Raw genomic sequence first — 20,940 nt, forward strand, 5'->3', positions numbered from 1 at the left:
TGGACATATATGTGCTAATGCTAACTGCTCAAGCTAGGGCACTAAAATTAGCAGTGTAGCTGCAGCTGCACAGGTAGTGGCTCAGGCTAACTGCTTGAATACTATCCCTTAACGAGATGAGATAAGGAGCTTGGCTTGTTTAACAAAACGAAGGAGATGGGGAGAACAATTGCTCTCTATAAGTATATCAGACTGATAAACACCAGGGATGGAAAGGAGTTTTTATTTAAGGGCCAGTGTTGCCACAAGAACAAACTGGCCATCAATAAATTTAGCCTTGAAATTAGATGAAGGAGTCTAATCATCAGAGGAGTAAAGTTCTGGAACAGCCTCCCAAGGGGAGCAGTGGGGGCAAAAAACCTAACTTGTTTTAAGACTGAGCTTAAGTTTATGGAAGGGATGGTATGATGAGATGGCCTACAGTGGCATATGGTGTATCCATGACTGCTGATAGCAAATATCTCCAATGGACAGAGATGGGACATTAGGTGGGGAGGACTGTAAGTTACTATAGAGAATTCTTTCCTAGGTGTCTAACTGGGTGATCTTGCCCACATGCTCAGAGTCTAACTGATCACCATATCTTGGGTCGGGAAGGAATTTCCCCCCAGGTCAGACTGGCAAAAACCCTGGGGGGCGGAGGGGAGTTCACTTTCCTCTGCAGCATGGGGCATGGGTCACTTGCTGGTTTGAACAAGAGTAAATGGTGAATTATCTGTGACTTCAAGTCTTTAAATGAAGAGTTGAAGATTTCAGTAACTCAGCCAGAGGTTAGGGATCTATTTCAGGAGTGGGTGGGTAAGGTTCTATGGCCTGCAACATGCGGTAGGCCAGACGAGATGATCATGATGGTCCCTTCTGGCCTTAAAAGTCTTAATTTATGAAACACCCTTGATGGCTACCCCAAGCCACAGCCCTTGCTGCTATGGCCCAAATGCTGTCTTTAAGCCCTGGCTCAAGCAAAGCTGCTGTGCAGACAAACCCTGAAAGACAAGCTTGATTCCAGGCAACAGTTCTGCTTCTTTGTAGCTAGATGTGGCTTTTTGCCTTGTGGAGACTACTTAACACATCCATAATCCTCCCTGTTTTCTCTCCTCAGCCACCAGTAAAATCTTCCTGTGTCTGATTGTGGCAGGCCAGTTGAAGCAGTGAATATACTTGGGGGGGAAGGGGAGGGACGACTTCCATTACAAGGCTGATTGGCCAAGCACCAATGTGGAGTGATCTCTCCAAGTGATCAGTTCAAATTAGCAACAATAAGTGCAGACTTTTATCTGCCAAAAAGTTCTTGGACACAGTTTCAGCTTTTTCACATCCTGAGAGCTGTCAAGGGAAAGGAGGGAGTCAGACAGCATGTTCCTCCATATCTTTCTTCCCTTCTCCCTACTGCTCTTTCCTTGTTGCAGGTTTATATTCCCCCACACTCTGGGACCCAGCTGCACACTGCCTCAGTAGGCTCATTAACATTCCTCTTACAGAACTGCTTAGGCCAAATTCTTACATGATTTGCATGGAGCTGCACTGACATCAATGATTTCAGTGGAGTTGCATGTGTGTGACCGGGAGGAGAATTCACTCTAGACTGTTCACTTAAGCTAGCTGTTAGACTGCGAGTAGCCCAGTCCCAAAGTGCTGTTCCTCTTCACAGGTACAGTGGCTAGTGCAGGAGCACTTGGCTGAAGAGGAAAGGAGCTTTCACATTTATTTTACAGAAATAGGGAAAGGAATACTGGAGGATGGATTCCAGTTGATCACGCTGAGTTCTGTAGAAACCAGCTCTCTCTTCTTTCAAGACAGATGGAATTTCGAGGGTCCAGGCAGTTGTTCAGGATTGCTCTGCCAAAGAAATTTACACCCTGTGCCTGTTCCAGATATTCCACCACTCTATCAGGGGCATGGCTTAGTGGCCTAAACATAGGGGGCTTAAATCCTAACAGGGATAAGTCTTTCCTTCCCCCTGCGAGGAAGATACTTTATGTTCCATGAATTTTACAGCATGGAATTGTTTCAGATGAGAATCTGCGGTGAGAGCCACTGTCTCCTTGCTTTTGCGATTTGTTGTTAATTTTGTTTCACTGTTGATCATGGTTCTCCTCACTATTGTCTGTTTGGTAAGCTTGGTAGTAGGATTCACTGTCAAGGACTTGGGGGGTGATAGTGAGTTTTCTACTTCCTTCTTTCTGTGACCACAGTTGCTGGGATGACTTGTTTGATCTGAGTGAATGCTCCCACTTTTCAATTTTTTTCTATTTTGCCTTTCTTTTAACACGTTTTTTTAATTGTGTGCATGGCTCCTGGTGGTTATGGGAAAGGTGAATTGGTGGGAGATTGAGATGAGCTACCTATTAGCAGGAATCTTTAGAGGACATAAGCCCTGGAATATCTGAAGCTCTTAGCTTTGGTAAATCCCCTCGTCTCTCACTGAGACATGCCCTAAGTGACTCCCTTCAACGAGAGGGGACATGAATGAGCATCGTCTACCCTGTAGCAAAGCTTCTGCTTTAGCAAGATAGGGATGAGGCAGCTTGGATGCACTCAGCTGGTAATATTGTTAAAGCATTCCTCCAGGGCAGACACCAAACTTCCTGGGATAGGACGCTGTACATCAGTGCATCACTAGTTCATGTGTAGAAATTAGAATGCCAAATCCTCATTCCACACCTCTTCCTGATGAGGCACTACCTGCCTTTTAGGGATCTTATTTTCATATGTCTCCTCAGCCAGCAATCCATGCCTTTACTGTGTGTGGAACTCCCTCTCCTCTGAAATCTATCTTACTCCACCTCTCCTTGCTTTTTCAAAGCATGCTAAGCCTTCATTTCTAATGTTTGTTTTTTTTAAATGACTGCTGTTGGCCCTTTATATATTTCTGCTGGCTCTCATTCCCTCCCCCCCTTTTTCAGTATGGATTGGGCACCCTCAAATTCATTTTGTTTTAATGTAAATAATGTTTTAATTGTAATATTTCAGTATGGTTTTGGAAATGGCACAGTGCCCGGAGCCCCTTGGCCAGGGATACTTTGGAAAGCAAGGAATTGGTGTTGCATAGTATTAAAGATCCCACTACGCATTTTGCCCAAGTGTAGGCGTTTGCCTTTGCCCTTCCTCACTACTTTCCCTCCCACTAATGCAATATTTCGCATTTTGGGTCTTGTTTCCCTACAGACCTCCCACCAAAAGGTGGCAGCATTTCAATATTGCTGTGTGTCTAGAGCCTGATCCTGTGGTTATCTCTGTGCAAACAGACTCATGCAGGATTGGGGCCTCACTTGTAAAATATTTCAGTATTTTAGAGACTGAAAATCACTATGTAAATGAAAAATAATCCTGTTTTTCAAGTCTTGGCTAATTATAGACAAACTACTTTAGTTTGAAAGAATTAAGTGGAATGATCTGAAATGTATTAAACAAACAGAAATTTCTTGTGTTTACATTGCCCAACTATTGTAATTTTTTTAAAGTAGCAAAAATCAATCACCATTTCATGAACAAAGAGACCCATTATATGGAGCTTGCTGTGCTTGAAAAACCATGGTTCAGTTCTTGGCACAGCTATTTAGGCCTGGAATCACAACTGAGTTTGCACTGTGCAAGTGGGCAACCTCTGAAAAGAAAGAATTCAACTATGCAATACACTGTCAAAACAATAGTGGGCCATGCCAGGCTCCAGTGCTGGAAAGAGCGACTGTGGCATCCAAAATGTGTTTTGCAGCTCTGTTGTTGCTAGAGGGTTGGAACAAGCGAGTCTGAGGGGGAAAAAAACTGGGCTTTGAATGGAAGGCAGAGAGGGAATGCGCTTTTGAAAACTCAAGAATAGGCAATATAAAATGCTAAATTGAGAACTTGTGATTGTTTACATAAAGATTGGGGATAGGTCTGGTTTTGTCACTCAACAGCTTGTTCTATGAACTAAATTCTTTAAAGATAAAAATCAACTTCTGTATTTCACAAGGGTAATGCAGTGAGTGTAGATGCCAGCAGCTACTTTCAGTGAAAAGATTTATGCACTGGCGAAAGAATGTCCAGGTTTTCGGTACATTCCTGCTCCTACTCTATATTAGAAGACCATTTGGTTGAGAAGAACGACTTTTTGTGCATTCCCTATGTGGCTGTAAGCATGGCTAATAGATTTTTTTTTCTAGCTGTCTCAGATAACTGTACAAACAGAAGCAAACACTATGTGGTAGTTTAATGAATTAGCTGGTAAATACAGATGAGTTAGAGACTCCGATGTGAATTGTTTGCAGTTGTCCTAATAGAATCATCTTCCTGCTCATGGTCAGAGCAGAACACTTCAGAAATGGTTCATTTTTAAATTTTGTATCATTAGTTTAATTACCTGCATGATCCAAAGCCAGAAGTCTAGAAATGAGCTTTGGGCTTTGGATCAGTCCCTAAGAGGATTTATCAACATGCATTTAACATCGTCATAATTGAGTGTGATACTGTAAAGCAAAAGCACATTATTTTTGAATCCATGATGGTCATGAAATTTTTACACGTACTATGGATGTATCAGGAAATTCACTCATAAGAAAGATGAGCAACTTACCCATGGGATCTGCCTGCAATGTGACAAATGAACGTCTCCAACTCTTGCTCTGTTAGACAAATTATACATTTGTATGTTTAAATTGTGTATCTTTATTTAAGAAAAACTGAGATGAGGTGAGAGAGAGAGTTGAAGAAATGGGAATATATACAATACTGTGCTTCGAGTGTCCAGTTTTTCTATGCTACTTGAGTAAAAATGTCACTGTAAAATAATAGATATAAATGCATACAGCAGAGATGCTCTCCTTGCCTTCTAGAATGTGATCACTAGTAAGGCCAAAAGGTAATGCAGTTTGACTCACCAGAATTGAGAATGTGAGCATAACTTAACAGCCAAAGAGACACCCTCTCTATTCATTTACTATAACCTGTGCACTTGAGGAATATTACAATTCCTTAACAAAATACAAAAAAAAACAAACCCAAAACCCTCCCCCTCAAAACCCACTAAACAGCAAGCATGAAAATAGGAATAATAAGAGAAGATAGACTATATTCTCCTCTGTTACATGGATGTGGGTCTGGAGTAATTCTATTTACATAAGTGGAGTTACAGTTGTCAGGTATGTTGTCAAGTAATGTGACAGTGACTGAAAGAAAGGATGACCTATTGGTTAGGACACTAGTAGAGGAGTTGGGAGACCCAGTTTCAATTCCCTGTCCTCACATAGACTTCCTGAGTGACTCTGGACAAGTCACTTAGACTATCTGTGGCTCAGTATCCCATCTGTAAAATGGGGATAATAAAACTTCCCTACCTCACAGGGGTGTTAATGAGGATATTTTAAAATGTGAGGTGTCCAGATACTGTGGTGATGGAGCCCATAAAAGTACCTAAGATGGACTGAGAGAAGAATTTGGCCTGATGTGAGTGGTCTTTGAGAAAGGTGTGGATTAGATGCTGACACCAAATGACCAGAATGTAGTACTATCTGGTTAAGAACCATAAACAGCAAACATTTTATTTTTAAAATGTGAGAATAAAATTGAGAGTGTCTCTCAGTATTGTGAGACACAGAACAGTTCTATACTCTTGAATCCTTAAGGCTGAATCCATGCAGGGGAGGTATTACAGGGATTCTTAATCATATACGAACATCTCTGTACACTCCAGTAAGCAGCCTCCTGGCACAACATGTAAAAATAGGGTGACCAGATGACAAGAACAAAATATTGGGACACATGGGGGGGCAGCCAAAGGCTCACCCCCCCACACACACACACACCCCACTGGAGCCATGGGGGAAGGGGGATACAAAGCCTGAGGAAGCCACAGGTCAGGGGCGCATGGCCCCAGCTCCGGACACAGCCCTGCCGCTGGTTGGGGGCGCATGGCCCCAGCTCTGGACACAGCCCTGCCGTGGGTTGGGGGAGCAGGGCCTCAGCTCCAGGCGCAGCCGCACCACAGGTCAGGAGTACAGGGCACAGTTCCACTGCAGGCCGGGGGCGCAGGGCCCTGGCTCTGGCTGTATCCCTGCTGCGGGTCGGGAGTGCAGGACCCCCACTCCAACCATGCTGCAAGCCGCAGGTTGAGGGCGCATGGCCCTGGCCCCCACCACAAGCACATGGCCCCGGGTCCCGCCCACAGCCCTGCCATGGGCACAGGGCCCAGCCGCAGTCCCACTACTTATCTGGGGGATGGTTCCCACCCGCTGGGAAACATGTGGCAGGTTTCTCTGGCTCCTAAGGTCAGTGGTGGCCAGCAGGGTCTCCACTCCATGTGCTGCGCCTGCCACAAGCACTGACTCCAGCTGCCATTGGCTGGAAGCTGTGGGGGCAGGACTTACTTGGGGGTATGAGTAGCACACAGAGCCCCAGGGTCAGGGGCAGCCGGGGTGGGGATCTGCGCCCTGTCTGAACCCACAGCTCCCATTGGCTGCGATGGAGCCAGTGCTTGTGGTAGCTGCAGCACACAGAGACACCCACTCCCCGCCCTGACCGCCTCTGTGCCTGGGGGCCGCAAGGTCCTGCAGCCTGCCATTTCCTGAGAGCCATCCCAAATAAGCACTACTGGGAACTGAGGTGAAAGTTCACCAGTGTACTCCTGCAGCCCCAAGTCAAAATATCAGGACAAATGAGGTCCCAACCGTACATCGGTCGGGATGCGGGACAAACAACTAAATATCAGAACTGTCCCGATTTTATCAGTACGTCTGGTCACCCTACGTAAAAAACAACAACAATCTGTTACTTCAAATATGATTCACTTATAATGGTGAGGAAGAAACAAGTTCCAAATGTTATGGCCAAACTTTGCTTTTAATGATTGAAGGGCTTCAGTTACATATGAGAGTTCTGTCTCATACCTTAAAGACAGAACACAAATAGGGTCCTGCCTCATAATGGAAACCTTGCTGGAGCTAGGGGAGAGTTCTTGTAATTGGCCAGAGTGGTTACTTATTTCAGGAGTAATCACTATGTGACTCGAGATTAAAGTGGCCATGCATAATTTCAACAGTAATTATATACTCTAGTAAAACAAATTATCCCAGTTAAACTAGCTCTCCTGCATTCTGATCAATTTAAGAGTGACATGGGCTTTCAGCATACTCCTGTGAACACGCTGGACACAGTGCAGGGCCTTGCCTTCTAAGGAAGACGAGAGCACTCACCACTCTGCCAAGAGGCACCCATCATCTTAAAGGACCAGGCTCATAAATTACCAACATTTATAAAGCTCATACCTTGATCGAAAAGAAAGCAATAATACCACGTAAGACTTACTTATTAATATATGTAATTGAGTAAGTAATGATGCCTTTAGAGCCTTAAGTAATGATGCCTTTAGAGCCTTTTAAGGATCAATATATCCCTAATCTCATTGTCCATTTTACTGAGTAGAAACTGGATTAAATAAAGACTGGAAAGAAAATCCTTGATATTATTAATAGTATTTTATCTCCTTGGTAAAGAAATAAAAATGGAATAATTGAGTTCCCCACTGAACCCTCTCAGGGCTAATATTTGTAAATCAAAGGTCGTTTTAGCCTCTAAGATTTTAATCCTGTTTCACCTTGTCTTCCATATTGAGTGTCTCTAAAGCAGAGGAGATTCACAGTGAATTTTCCACATAATGAAATGATGGCAATGTTAAATCTGACCCTTCTTAATGTGTCCTTTTGTTCAGATATCCTTATCTGAGGGAGGTCAGAATCTTCTCAGTGACAACAAAACCTACAGGGACATTTTGTTACGTATTTTTATGATTAGGTGCTAGGTTATGTTATAGCCACCAATCTTACGCTAATAAACTATTCCCTGCTATATAAATTTAGGGCCATGAAAGACTGAGGCCATATTTTCAGTGTTGATGGCTATGTACATCATGATGATATTCAAAACTTTAACTTTCTTTTGAAAGAACAATTTTAACTGAATGGTTTGTTCAAAGAGAAGTTTAAAATAGGAGTGATTATTCATAGGGGCTGTCTTTTAGTTACGTCTTTGTAGAGGGCCCTAGTTCATGACTTCGGCTCCTAAGCACATTGGTAATACAAATAAAAATAACTATTAATAATTACAACAATAATGGTTGGATCACTGGAGAGAGATGCTCATTATGGTCCCATTTGGCAGATTATTAATGCCACTGTGTGAAGTATGAAAGAGATTGAGATGAAGGAATTAGCAAGAGATGTGTGTGGAGACACCTGGGCCCTTCAAAATGACTGGGAGTCTTTTCCCATTTACTGGGTAAAGTGGTGGGCAGGCACAGAAACCCAGTCCCAAGGGGATTCAAGGCAACTGAAACTCCTAGCAGAAAGCAAAATCCCACCCGGAAAGTTAAAAATGCACCAGGAGAAGTTACTGTGACTGATTCATTTTCACTGCAGTGAAGTTCTGTTCTGTGTTCCAAGTGAGTGTTTGTCTGTACATTCCACCCAAACCCAGGCCATGTTTGCACTAGGGAGTCTTACAAAATACCCTACTGGTGGAGCTCTACTGCAGATTTAATTAACATGATGGTGAAAATAAGTCCAGTCTCAGAAGTCTTGTCTGTACTTGTGTTCCCATTGGAGCTACAATACAGAAATGCAGAATTCCTGTTAAGTAACAACTGTTATCAAATTCTAAATTCCCAGGATGTAATCAGATGTGCGGCTATTCCCTCCTTAATCGTGATGCACATTTTTTTGAAACAAGTGGCAATGAAAACTAACACCATATGCAGCAGAGTCAGGACTTGCTCCTAGTGGAGCAAAGGGATCAGACAACCTGGCACTCCACAAAGAGAATAAAGGCACATTTCCTACTCTGAGAAGTTCATAAGTATAAATGAATGTCATTAGTGCATCTATTATAGATTCTTTGTCTTTTTTATAGCGCCATTTTGAAGCTCATCAAGAAGAAGGGATGGTGATCTCACACATGGCTGTTGCAGGAGTGGGAATCTGGATGGCCTTCACATCTGGATCTACACTCCGCCTGTTCCACACTGAGACACTGAAACACCTCCAGGACATTAACATTGCCACTCCTGTTCACAATATCTTGTCAGGTAACTGCATTCTACACTCACATTTTTGTTTTGGTTGAGTCACCCCCTTTTTATTCTGCTACAGTATCTCATAGATGTGGGCCTGAACTAGAACCCGAGTTTCATACTTTTAACTGTATCTAGATGTCAGCTGTGCAGCTTGAGTCTATCTCTCTTGAATAGTTGGGTAGTCTATATGTTAGATTGTGAGATACTATGAGAGTTAACAGAGAGACAATCTTTTAAGAAACTAAAGAACAGGATTCATATATTTCAGTTCACCATCTGCTCTTCAAAGCAGGATATGCAATTAATTCCCTCCATATCTACCATCCCCATTACAAGATGTAGAGAAAACAGTAAATCACATATAGGAGGCCAGTTGGGGGCTCCAATTTTGTGTTTTGTAGCACTGTGCAAGAATAGATTAACAAGATTTGTTGGGAAAAACCAATCCAACTTTTGTAATGGGAAATCATGCCTCACCAATCTATTAGAATTCTTTAAGTGGAACAATAAACATATGGACAAGATTCAGAGTAGTAGCCGTGTTAATCTGTATCAACAAAGAAAACAAGGAGTACTTGTGGCACCTCCTCTTTCTGTTTTTTAATATGGACAGGAGTAATCCAGTGGATATAGTGTACTTGGACTTTTTCTGAAAGCTTTTGATAATGTCCCTCACCAAAGGCTCTTAAGCAAAGTAAACGGTCATGGGATAAGAGGGAAGATCCTCTGATGGATCAGTAACTGGTTAAAAGACAGGAAACAAAGGGTAGGAATAAAAGGTTAGTTTTCAGAATGGAGAGAAGTAAATATTGGTGTCCCTCAGGGGTCTGTACTGGGACCAGTGCTGTTCATCATATTCATAAATGATATGAGGAAAAGGGGTAAGCAGTCAGGTGGCAAAATTTGCGGATGATACAAAACTACTCGATAGTTAAGTCCAAAGCAAACTGCAAAGAGTTACAAAGGGATCTCACAAAACAATGTGATTGGGCAACAGAATTGCAGATGAAATTAAATGTTGATAAATGCAAAGTAATTCACATTGGAAAACATAATCCCAAATATACATTAAAATGATGGGGTCTAAGTAAGCTATTGCCACTTAAGAAAGAAACCATGGAGTCATTGTGTATAGTTCTCTGAAAACATCTATTCAATGTGCGGCAGCAGTCAAAATAAAACTAGCAGAAAGTTAGGAACCATTAAGAAAGAGAGATATAATAAGACAGAAAATATCATAATGCCTCTATATAAATCCATAGTACGCCCATACCTTGAATAATGCATGCAGTTCTGTCTCAAAAAAAGATGTATTAGAATCCCATCTCAAAAAAAAGATATATTAGAATCCGGGGTGCTGAGAGCCATTGAAACAAACCCTGTATGTGATAGAAACCACTTCAAGCCGGGAGATGCTGCTGCATCCCCAGCACTCCTAGCTCCACCTATGATTTGAATTGGAAAAGGTATAGAGAGGCACAACAAAAATGATTAGCAGTATGGAGTAGCTTCCATATGAGGAGATATTAAAAAGACTGGGACTTTTCAGCTTGGATAAGAGACCACTAAGAGAGGATATTCAGCAGTGCAAGTACGGTGGTACCGTACCCCGTACCAGCAAGAGATTTATAGCTGGTATGGTGTACCGGAAAGACACTCCTCTGGCATGGCTGTACTGCCCTCAGCCCCACCCCTCTTCCACAGAGCTGCATTTCCTCTGTCTGTACAGCTGCAGCCCTGCCAGAGGTCAGGGATGAGTAGGTGGGGATGGGGGCAATACAGCCACCAGGGGAGCTGCCAGCATTCTGCTCCTCTCCCTGCTGTGGTTACCAGTGACTGTCAGTATATCAGGCTAGGACTGTTGGTCTTTTCGCAATATCATAGAACTGGAAGGGACCTTTGAGGTCTTCTAGTCCAGTCCCCTGCACTCATGGCAGTACTAGGTATTATCTAAACCATTTCTGACAGGGGTTTGTCTAACCTGCTCTTAAAAATCTCCAGTGATGGAGATTCCACAACCTCCCCAGGCAATTTATTCCAGTGCTTAGCTACCCAGACAGTTAGGAAGTTTTTCCTAATGTCCAAACTAAACCGCCCATTGCTTTTTGTCCTATCCTCAGAGGTTAAGAAGAACAGATTTTCTCCCTCCTTCTTGTAACAACCTTTTATGCCCAGTGAACAGCTAGGGATTCCTCTGATGTAAGGGAATCCCAGGGTGGCATAAAGCCACTGGCTGCCAGGTGCCCTGCACAGGGGCTGTTACAAATTGGCAGGCTAGCACAGCCCCAAGTCTGCTCAAATGTATTCCAGGAACAGAGCCAGCCCTCACTTGCCCCAGGAATTGGGGGACTACAATGGTGAGTGGCTTACAGACAACTTTGATCCACCACACAGGGTTCATCTTGACTGCACCTGAGAATCAGGATAAATTTTCTTGTTAGAACTGAATAGTTGACAGCACAATAAATTACACTGTTACCTATGTCACTGTACATTCAATCTTATCCTACAATAGGATATAAGTAATAAAATCAATGCTGAAATAGCCTACCTGATAAACTCTCAAAATGGAATAGCTTTGCCCATATTTCAAAAGGGTACGTGTAAAAGTATATGTATTCACATGCACAAGTTATACCCAGGCACCCTAACTTGTGTGTGTCCATTGCAGTATATCTAGGCCTCAAGTGACTGAAAGTAAAAATGCATTTTTGCATGCATCTCTTTCCAAATTTGGGCAATTAGTTAGAGATTACTTTTCCTAATACTTTTTGGTTATAACTTGATGATGTCCCACTGCACACCATGAAATGCAAAAGCACCACTGCACACGGAACATCTACTCTTTATTTAACAGGTTGCTAGAATTACAGCTAATCCTTAATCATAATTTCATTAAAGGTAGCTATTCTCTTTTCTTACAGTGACATCTTGACATCTAATCCTATTCTGAAAATAATTATTTATAATATAATTATTGTTTTTTTGCTGTAACAATTAAAGTGGCAACCCAGCTTAGTTTGTTTTAAAACACACATGTAATTGTTTTACTACAGAAAATAAAAGGGTGAAGACCTTACTCCAAATGTTCTTTTGTTTATGTAGGTTTCTTTCTGTTACCCTATTGGATTAAGCTAATGTGTTAAAGCATGTGCTCACATTCACAGCTACCATCAGTAAAGTTTGTAGATGATAGCAAAAATAATAGCTTTAAAGCAGAGATTGCATGAGTTAGGAATAAGAAATGTGACCTCTGTACTGACTATAGAAATGCTTCGAAGGGTCTAGGTTTCCTGAAAAGAAAGAAGAGAACTGGTTTTGGAAACAGGGTTGGCAATTTAGCAGGGAAAAACTAGTTTAGGACAGGGCACTGGTAAATAAACTGGGAAAAATAAAATATTTACCAGAATATACTAGTGACAATTACCAGGAAATATTTAGCAGTTTGATAATAGTTTTTCAGTGTGTATATATATATATATAAGTTAAATAATATTGAAAACTGATATGAGTCATGATATGTGAAAGTTCCGTAAGAAAATACTGAACTAAAATGTATAGATGTTCCAATGTTCAGTATTATATATTAATATTATGCCTACGGCAGTTTTACTTTTTATTTGTACAACCCTAAATTAATTTCCAAATCTCCAACCTTATATAATCACAATTTGACTATATAACTACAATGAAGTGTAATGTGGTGTGCACTAATGAAACTGTTTTTAAAATAGAAAATGCCTCGAACTGGAATTGGTCGTTTTTCCCATGTCAGTAAAAACCATGATTTTATCTGATAAAAAACACGTCAGGTATGTGTGCCATCCTTTTTTGGAAAATAAGCAGCAGGTGGTTTTGACACAAGGGGTTGGTCAACACTTGGAAGAGACAAGGGGAGTCTTTTGCTGGGAACATGGAAGGAAGCAAAGGGGAGAGACTTACACTTAGGAAGGACAATGGGAGCCTTGGAAGTGCCAGGAAAAGGACAAGCAATGGGAAGGAGGGAAACAATTAGAACAGGGTTGCCAACTTTCTAATCGCACAGAAGTGAACAATCTCATTCCGCCCCTACCCTGAGGTCCTGCCCCATGCCCCTCCTCTTCCTGAGGCCCCACCCCTGCTCCCCCTTCCTCGATGCCTCACTCTTCCACCACGCTCACTCACTTTCACTGGGCTGGGGGAGGGGGTTGGGGTATGGGAGGGGGAAGGGCTCTAACAGGAGTGCAGGCTCTCGGATGGCGCCAGGGATGAGGGGTTTGAGGTGCAGGAGGGGGCTTCAGGGTGGGGGTTGGAGCCAAGGGATTCGGTGTTTGGGATTGGGAGGGGGGTGCAGGTTGAGGCAGGGAGTTGGGGTACAGGAGGGGGTACGTGCTCTGGGCTGGGGGTGGGCTCTGGGGTGGGGTCAGAGATGAGTTCAAGGTGTGGGAGAGGGCTGTGGGCTGCAGCAGGGGGTTAGGGTGCAGGGAGGGTGAGGGCTCTGGCTGGGGATGCAGGCTTTGGGAAAGACCCTGGGATGAGGAATTTGGCGGGGCTCAGGGCTGTGGCAGGGGGTTAGAGCTTGGGATTGGGGCGCGGGTTTACCTCGGTGGCTTCCAGTCAGCAGTGCAGAGGAGCTAAGGCAGGCTGCCTGCCTGTCCTGACACTATGCTGCGCCCAGGAAGCGGCCAGCAGGTTTGGCTCCTAGGTGGTGGGGGGCAGGAGGCTCTGTGCACTTCTCTTGCCCACAGGCACCACCACCCCAACTCCCATTGGCTGTGGTTCCTGGCCAATGGGATTGCGGAGCCAGTGCTTGGTGTGGGTACAGCACATGGACCCCCGTGCTCCCCACCGCTGCCTAGGAGCTGGACCTGCTGGTCTCTTTTTGACCGTGAGTTCTGATCAAAAACAGGACACGTGGCAACCCTAACTTAGAAAAGATTGTTCAGGAGAGGTTGGACATGAACAGGCTGTGAGGAGGAGGGAGGAAATGGCAGAGCTGGCCAGGATGGAAGGGGAAGCTTCTGTCGGGAGATTGACATCTCCTCAATTATTCACATTTCATTAAGTGTTGGGAAACAATTATTGGCCAAAGCAGAATACCACAATTCAGCCTGCAATCTGGCTGCATGCCTCTCTGCAGTGGAGTTTAGGCTCATGCCTGTTACTCATTTATTTCCAGTTCATCTCCTTGACAAAGTTCTCTGAGTCCAAAGTATTTCAATGGTATTAAAAGATAGGATTTCATTTTTCTTTCCAAATCTCCTTGTTTGTACGTAAGGATGATATTCAGATCACTTGCACCTATGTGCCGCCAAGTGCAGCTTAGCCCAGCACCAGGGAAGAGGATGGGGAGAGCCAGCATGCTGCTTTGATTTAAACAATGATCAGTTTTTTGGCACTGAAAGTATTTTTTTCCTTAAACAGAATAGTGTATAAAATTGCAGATTTAAAAATTAAATCCCTTTCTTACATACTTACCGTCTCACCCAACCTACTGTATATTGCATTAGCTTCAAAATAAAGCTTCACTGTAAATGGTATCATTAATATCTCTTCATTTTTACAGTGCTCTGTTAAGAGTCTATTCTAAATTGTATGTAACTCCCACACTGAAGACTGGTTACTGAATTTTCTTCTTGCTCTATGTTTAAATGGGCCATTCCATTTAATTTGTCCTATTTGTGCAAAAGGATGAGGATCAGCGTAAACAGAAGATTAACACTAAGTTAATATTTCCTACAGTGGTGCAAAGAAAGTGTTGAATTCCTTGTTGAAAATGTTTGTTCTCTATGAGTGTAATGAAAAAAAAGTCGTCATGAAAATATTTAGTTTAAGCTGTCATTGCCATGGTAATAAAATAGGCTGATGTAATTGATATAATTGACCAACATGTTCCTGTAAAACAGTTTTTTGGCTATTTTTAATATATTCTGGTGTAATTCTCAAAACTTTAGGGGATTTTTTTCTTTCAAAAACCTCTCCTGTGAGTCAAAGGGTTTTTTAAGAGTGGAAATTGTACAGGAAAAATGCTACAATAGCATCCCTTTGAAACATTAAATGCATTCCAGTTATTCAGTAGCAGTTCTTGGATCTCTGAGCATGATCCCACAACACTGTAACCAGAAATATTTAAAAGAGAGAGAAGTAGGTGGCTTGCATAATAAATTTGCTCAGAGCCTTTTACAATTAAAAACAAAAACAGCCAAAGACCACGTCAGACAGTGTGTCATATACTGGGAGCTTAAAAGGAGTGGTGTGAAATGTCTGCATGTTTAGAAGTCTTGTATTGTAGCGTGTTGTGCTGAGAAAAGCTTAGGGGTGTGTGGGCATTTGATTCATGCAGTCCATCCAGGGCTTGGGTGTATGCTGTGAGGGAATGTTTGTATTTTAAATGGAACAACCCAGTTAATTGTATGCAGTTTGACGGAGGCTTATTAACATGCAAAAAGAAGAGTGAGTAAAAGGTCATGGTTTATTGAACTCGGGGGATGAGAAGAACAGAGGGAAGAAGTTAGTCTAAAAATCCTCCTAATGTGCCTATAGAAGAGAATGTTTGCTACAGGAAGAATAGACCCAATGTCATGACAAGTCTGTCAAGAATCTGGACTCCTTGGATCAGATTCTCAGCACACGAAGGAGCCATAAAACCAGCTTAAGGGGCTCCCCAGGGATTTGCTGTGATTCTGCTCTTCTTTACCTCAGTAGATCCATTGCGGTTAATGGAATTACATTTGCTGTAGAATCAGTGTGAGTGAGAGGAAAATTATAATCCTTTTGTCTGTCTCCTACTGCTCCAGGAGGGAAAGGTCATTCTGAATTATATGGCTTTGCTGAAGTAACACAACACGAAGTAATTTAGCATTAGGTTTTCACAATTTTATTGCCATATGAACACAGCATTGAATGTCACGGCCTGCCTTCCCTTCCACAAAGAATGTTCCTGTTCTACCTTGGGAAAGGTAACATTGCAACCTACTGCAGAGTGCACGTTAAGACGAGTGAAAAACGGAGAAAATGGCAGAGGAAAGGATTGTCTTCCTAATAACTGCAAGCCGGCAGAGTTGAATAATAAAAAAGCAGACCTAGCCCATAACAAACATGAACCAATAATATTGTTGTGTTTTTCTCCATCTGATACATTGTCAGGGAGGCATCTGATGGCTTCTGGTTGGGGAGGTAGTGTCAGAGGAGAGGAGATCTGTAGTGGAAGGCAGTTACTCCCATGATCTTGGGAGTTCCTAAATACTGCCATTTATGGTCTGGATGTTGGTTGTATTCTGGCCCTTTACACTACTTACATGACTCAAAAGGAACAGGAATCAACCAGCTGAGAGTTCCTCTGGTGCAAGAGAGTTCTCAATTGGTGTCGAACGTGCACCCCCATGCTTCAGCCCCAAAGGGGAAGTGGCCCAACTATGTTCCAGTCTAACTACGTTCAGTTGTTTAAACATGTTTAAAGCTGACATAAGTTAGAGCAGCTTCTCGATTACTCTGATTTATCGAGGGGCTCAGTGCAACATAGACTGGTCCTGGGAATCAGGGTACTATAAATGGCCTCCTGATGGATCTACTGGTCCTATGTTTTTAATGCAATGGAATGTATGGGAGTGGATTAGGTTGCAGGAGATGAAAAGGGTGAGGGATCTAATGTGGGGCCTGGTGTGAGGAAAAGATGAAGCTGGGGGAACTGTCAGTTTCTAGAATGCTGGAAAGTTTAAAAGTAGGAATTGTTTTAATTGCAAGATACCAGCAAACACAAGGGGGTTAGAACCCAGGATCTTCCGCTCAGTACACTCTGTTACCACTATAGCCAAAGGACCAACCCCTTTAGCTGGTAACAGAAGTGGTCTAGTAGCCTTTGTAGAAAAGACACTAGGTGTGGCATGAGCATACACCTCTTGCCAATATGTTATATAAGTTGCCTTTGAGGGCAAACTTGTTCCCAATATATTTGGTCCACAGTTCAAATAGGCAACTTTGCAACAACCCCTGTCACAAGTCACATAGTCTACTTAAGGCATGTATACAATGCTTCCTTATTCACAAGGTTTTTTTAAAGTATTACTAATTAATAGTCAGACATGTCACATTTTTATTAACTAGCTTGTATTTTTTTTCATGATCACACATCTTATTTTTCAGTAAAGAACACTGATATTTAAATATCCTCAAACCAAACAATTTCCCAAGTGTTTTTAAAATTTGTAATGCAGTCTGTCCTTTGAGAGAGATTCTGCTAACCCTGAACTATCAGATTTTTTTGTGCTTATGGATGATGACAAGTTACCTATCTAACAAAGGGGTACTTTCCGTTCTTTATCCTCTAACATTACGAGTGTGTTTCCTGGAAACTGATGAGAAAGAGAGACAAAGAAAAACCATTTTCTCATTTCCTCTCTATAGAAATTAAAGTACACTCATTTGTAGTTAATAAACCCTCACCGCTGTTAATGGGTTTTTTATCAAGTTGCCATCCTGCAAAAGAGTAAAAAGAGGGAAAGACATGAGGATAGTCTGATACAATAAACAGCACTGTAGGGTTTTTAGCCAGTTTAATTTGCAGGTTGGGCCAGATCCAGCAGCAGAATCTGTGCAGGTGCATCCCTGCATAGAACTGACTGCAGAGGGCTCTGTGTAGGGGCAAAAGTTTCACTTACATATACCCAGTTTCAGGACCAGAGTCAAAAGCAGATACCTGAGGAAGATCTAGATGGAGGCTTGAACCTGGAAAAAACAGAATAAATGAGCGTGCTCAATTAAGCATGTCCATAAGTCTTCCCAGGATCGGGGTCTTATTAAGATTACTAATTTAACAATTCCACTAAGTATTAGTCCAATTTCATCTGAAATATTTCATTTAAAACACGAATAATAATATTTAGCTTTTATATTTATCACCTTCTCTTGAAGACTGCAATGGTGAATATCTTGTTGTCATTGTAGTTATTTTTAGGTAGAACACATTAAATTAATCAGCGGCCATTGCTTGTTTGCATTTGTTTCCCCCGGGATAGAATAAACAAACTTTAAGAATCACAAATTTGCACACCATAGCAAGATTGCAAATCTTATTTTGCAAACAACAATTAAACCTTTTTATGACTGATTTATTTATCATCACGTGTTACTATAAGTTATCTCAAAAATACTATTCCCATGCAGATGTTTCCTGCTTTCCCAAGATTTCAAAGCAAGCACTTTTCCTTTTGACCTCACTTTTAGTGGTTCATGCATAAGGTTATGTTCTATATATAGGACTCTATTTTGCCTGCAAATCACATAATATTTTCACATGTGGAAAAAAATGTTACTTCACAGGTGCAAATTACGAGTTAAATTTGCTTTAAGGCTAAAGTGGGAAGACAGACATTGAGATTTTTTCCCCAGTGTTAAACACCCTAAAAGGCATTGCAGATATTAGATATATGAAGATCCCATTACTGCAGTGCTGAGATAGATAAAAGTGGAGCTTTGCCTGCCTAAGAACAGTAGGATTGGACCCAAAGATGTTATATATTTAGGAACATTAGCTTGTTTGCATTATGGATGAGCTAAGCCACAAAATTGAGATTCTGCTCTTGAAAACTCCCAAATTCAGAGGTGTTTGTAACCAAGGATTTGGTTCATTTTGGTCTATTAAGATATTTACTAAATTTGGAAATCTGGAATCAGTTGTTTTTTTTGAGATCTTCTCAAGTTCAGAGATAACTAGAAATGATTTTGGTTTGTGCCCATCCCAAGCTAAGCCTAATGAAATTGTGCAGTTGTGAAAATCGTAAGTAGTATATAGAAATATCTGCATAATACCTGAGTATGAAAAGCAACCTGATATTAGAAGATATGAGTTTGGTTTGGTGGGTACCATGTATAATATTTACTGTTCTTTGCTTAGTAGGTTCTTTGTTTCAACAAGGAAATGTGTTGGTTTATTAATGTGTTTTTATTTGCCTTCACTTTCACAAACAGATCAAGGCTGTAGCTTCTGGCATCATTCTGGGATATGATGATTTTTCCTCTGATAGATGTCTTCCTTCCTCCATTTTCATCCAGCTGCAATCACTTTAATGCCATCTACCCTCTGACTGTAAGGGTAAAATTTCCAGTCTCCTTCAAGGCTGTCCCTCTTATCAGCTGTTAAAGGAGCACACTTACATACTCCCCTTTGGAAACTTAAAACATCTCCTCATTTATATTTCAGTTAAAAATATTAAGCTTTCACAAGACACATATGTCTTGTAGACATAGAACTTTAATTGTATGCTAAGATGACTTCTTATTGTTTGCTATACCAGAAAGAGAGGGAGGGTGAAAGAGAGAAACTAATATTATGATTTTTTCATTATGCCTGATTTATACTTGTAAGTAGATTTGACTAGCACTGCTAGATGTTTCTTTATAAGACCATATTGTTTCTTTCACATGCTTTTTGAAGACTGTTTTGTCTCTTTCATCCTTACACATTCTAACATCCCATTTTCTCTCCAGTGCTTTTGCTCTCCAGGCTTTCAATTAATTAATCAAAATCTTCTGTCTCCTGTTTATTGTTTAATGCAGTGGTTCTCAAACTTTTTTTTTTTTTTGCAGACCACTTAATGATCTTACCAGATGTTGTTTGTACCATTAGCTAACTATGGTAAAGCACTTTGGATGAAAGCGCTATATAAAAAAAAACTCTTAATAATAATAAATTTTTTTTTTGGTTTTTCAAATAAAAGCACACAACTCATATTTTAATATCAGTAGTCTTACCTTTCTAAGGCAATAGATGTGCCCTCTCTCCCCTGCCACAGCAACCCCCAAGCTGGGGCTGGAAAGGAGGTCATCTCTCCCCGGCACTGCAGCCCTGGAGCTGGGGAAAGTCACCTTCTTCTCTGGCCACTCCTGCCATGCATGTCCCAAATTCCCCCCACCCCATCTTTTCACCCCTCTGCCCCCTCCCACCTAAGGCCACCACCTCACCTTACATGTACGTCTTCTCCAGGGTCCAGGAACCTACTTAGTGACTCCACTAATTAGGTGGGTGGCCCTTCATTCTCTTGTGTGCAGCTGCCCAGGTGCACACCTTAGGGGGAACAATCCGCGGACCACCTGAATGGAGCTCGCAGACCACTGGTTTGAGAACCTCTAGTTTAATGAATAAATCTGAAGCTATTTTGCTCTGACGTACATTCTTTCTCCAGATAGCTGAAAAATCCTTTCTATTACTTTACAAAGAGATACAAGTTATAAGGGGCAGCAAGGAAGGGAACCTTGAAGAAATAACACCATAGAGGAAAGTTTTTACATTGTCAAATGTAAAATAATGTAATGTAATGCCATCCTGATAGTCTAATTATTATCTTCTGTCCCTTTCTATATGTAACCTTGCTTATTTATTTATTTATTTATTTTACCATGACTCTGCACTAAGCAGAGGTTTTCATTGAACTGTCCACAGTGAAGATCTGGTCTTTCTTCCTAAGTGATTACAGTTAATGTGGAACCTAGCAACGTGTATAAATAGTTTACATTATTCCTTTATGTGCATTATTTTACATTTGTCAATGCTGAATTTCATCAGCATCATGCTGTCCGTTCACCTAATGTTGTTAGGTCTCTTTGGAGTTCTCCACAATCTTTTCTAGTAATGGCCATACTAAAAAATGTCATATGCTCTGCAGATTTTGCCATCTCACTCTTCACCGCTATTCCAGAACCTCACTGAATATATAAATCAATACTGAACCTAATATGGAGTTTTGGGGGACCCAGGCCAACACTGTAGTCCAACTCTTTGTTTCTGTCTCTCAGCCAGTTTCTAATTCAGGACATAACTTCACCTCTTCTCACAGAACTACTCAGTTTCCATTTATGAGGGAGGTTGTTAAGGATTTTTTGAAAGTCCATGTGCATTGAATCAATCAGTTATCTTTTTTTCCCCC

The 20,940-nt window shown here is 41.6% G+C and overlaps 1 protein-coding gene across 2 annotated transcripts in view; it reads left to right on the plus strand.

Moving 5' to 3' along the window:
- The window catches only part of ARHGEF10 (Rho guanine nucleotide exchange factor 10), a 217,006-nt gene that overhangs the window by 189,752 nt on the left and 6,314 nt on the right, over positions 1–20,940 (plus strand). For both annotated transcript variants that reach the window (XM_075063709.1, XM_075063710.1), the window contains one exon: positions 8,878–9,052. In XM_075063709.1, the coding sequence (XP_074919810.1) occupies positions 8,878–9,052 (175 nt within the window). The remainder of the gene's footprint in view (positions 1–8,877; positions 9,053–20,940) is intronic.

Source organism: Chelonoidis abingdonii, chromosome 3 (genome assembly GCF_003597395.2).
Source record: "Chelonoidis abingdonii isolate Lonesome George chromosome 3, CheloAbing_2.0, whole genome shotgun sequence".
In the NCBI taxonomy this organism is placed as follows: Eukaryota; Metazoa; Chordata; order Testudines; family Testudinidae; genus Chelonoidis; species Chelonoidis abingdonii.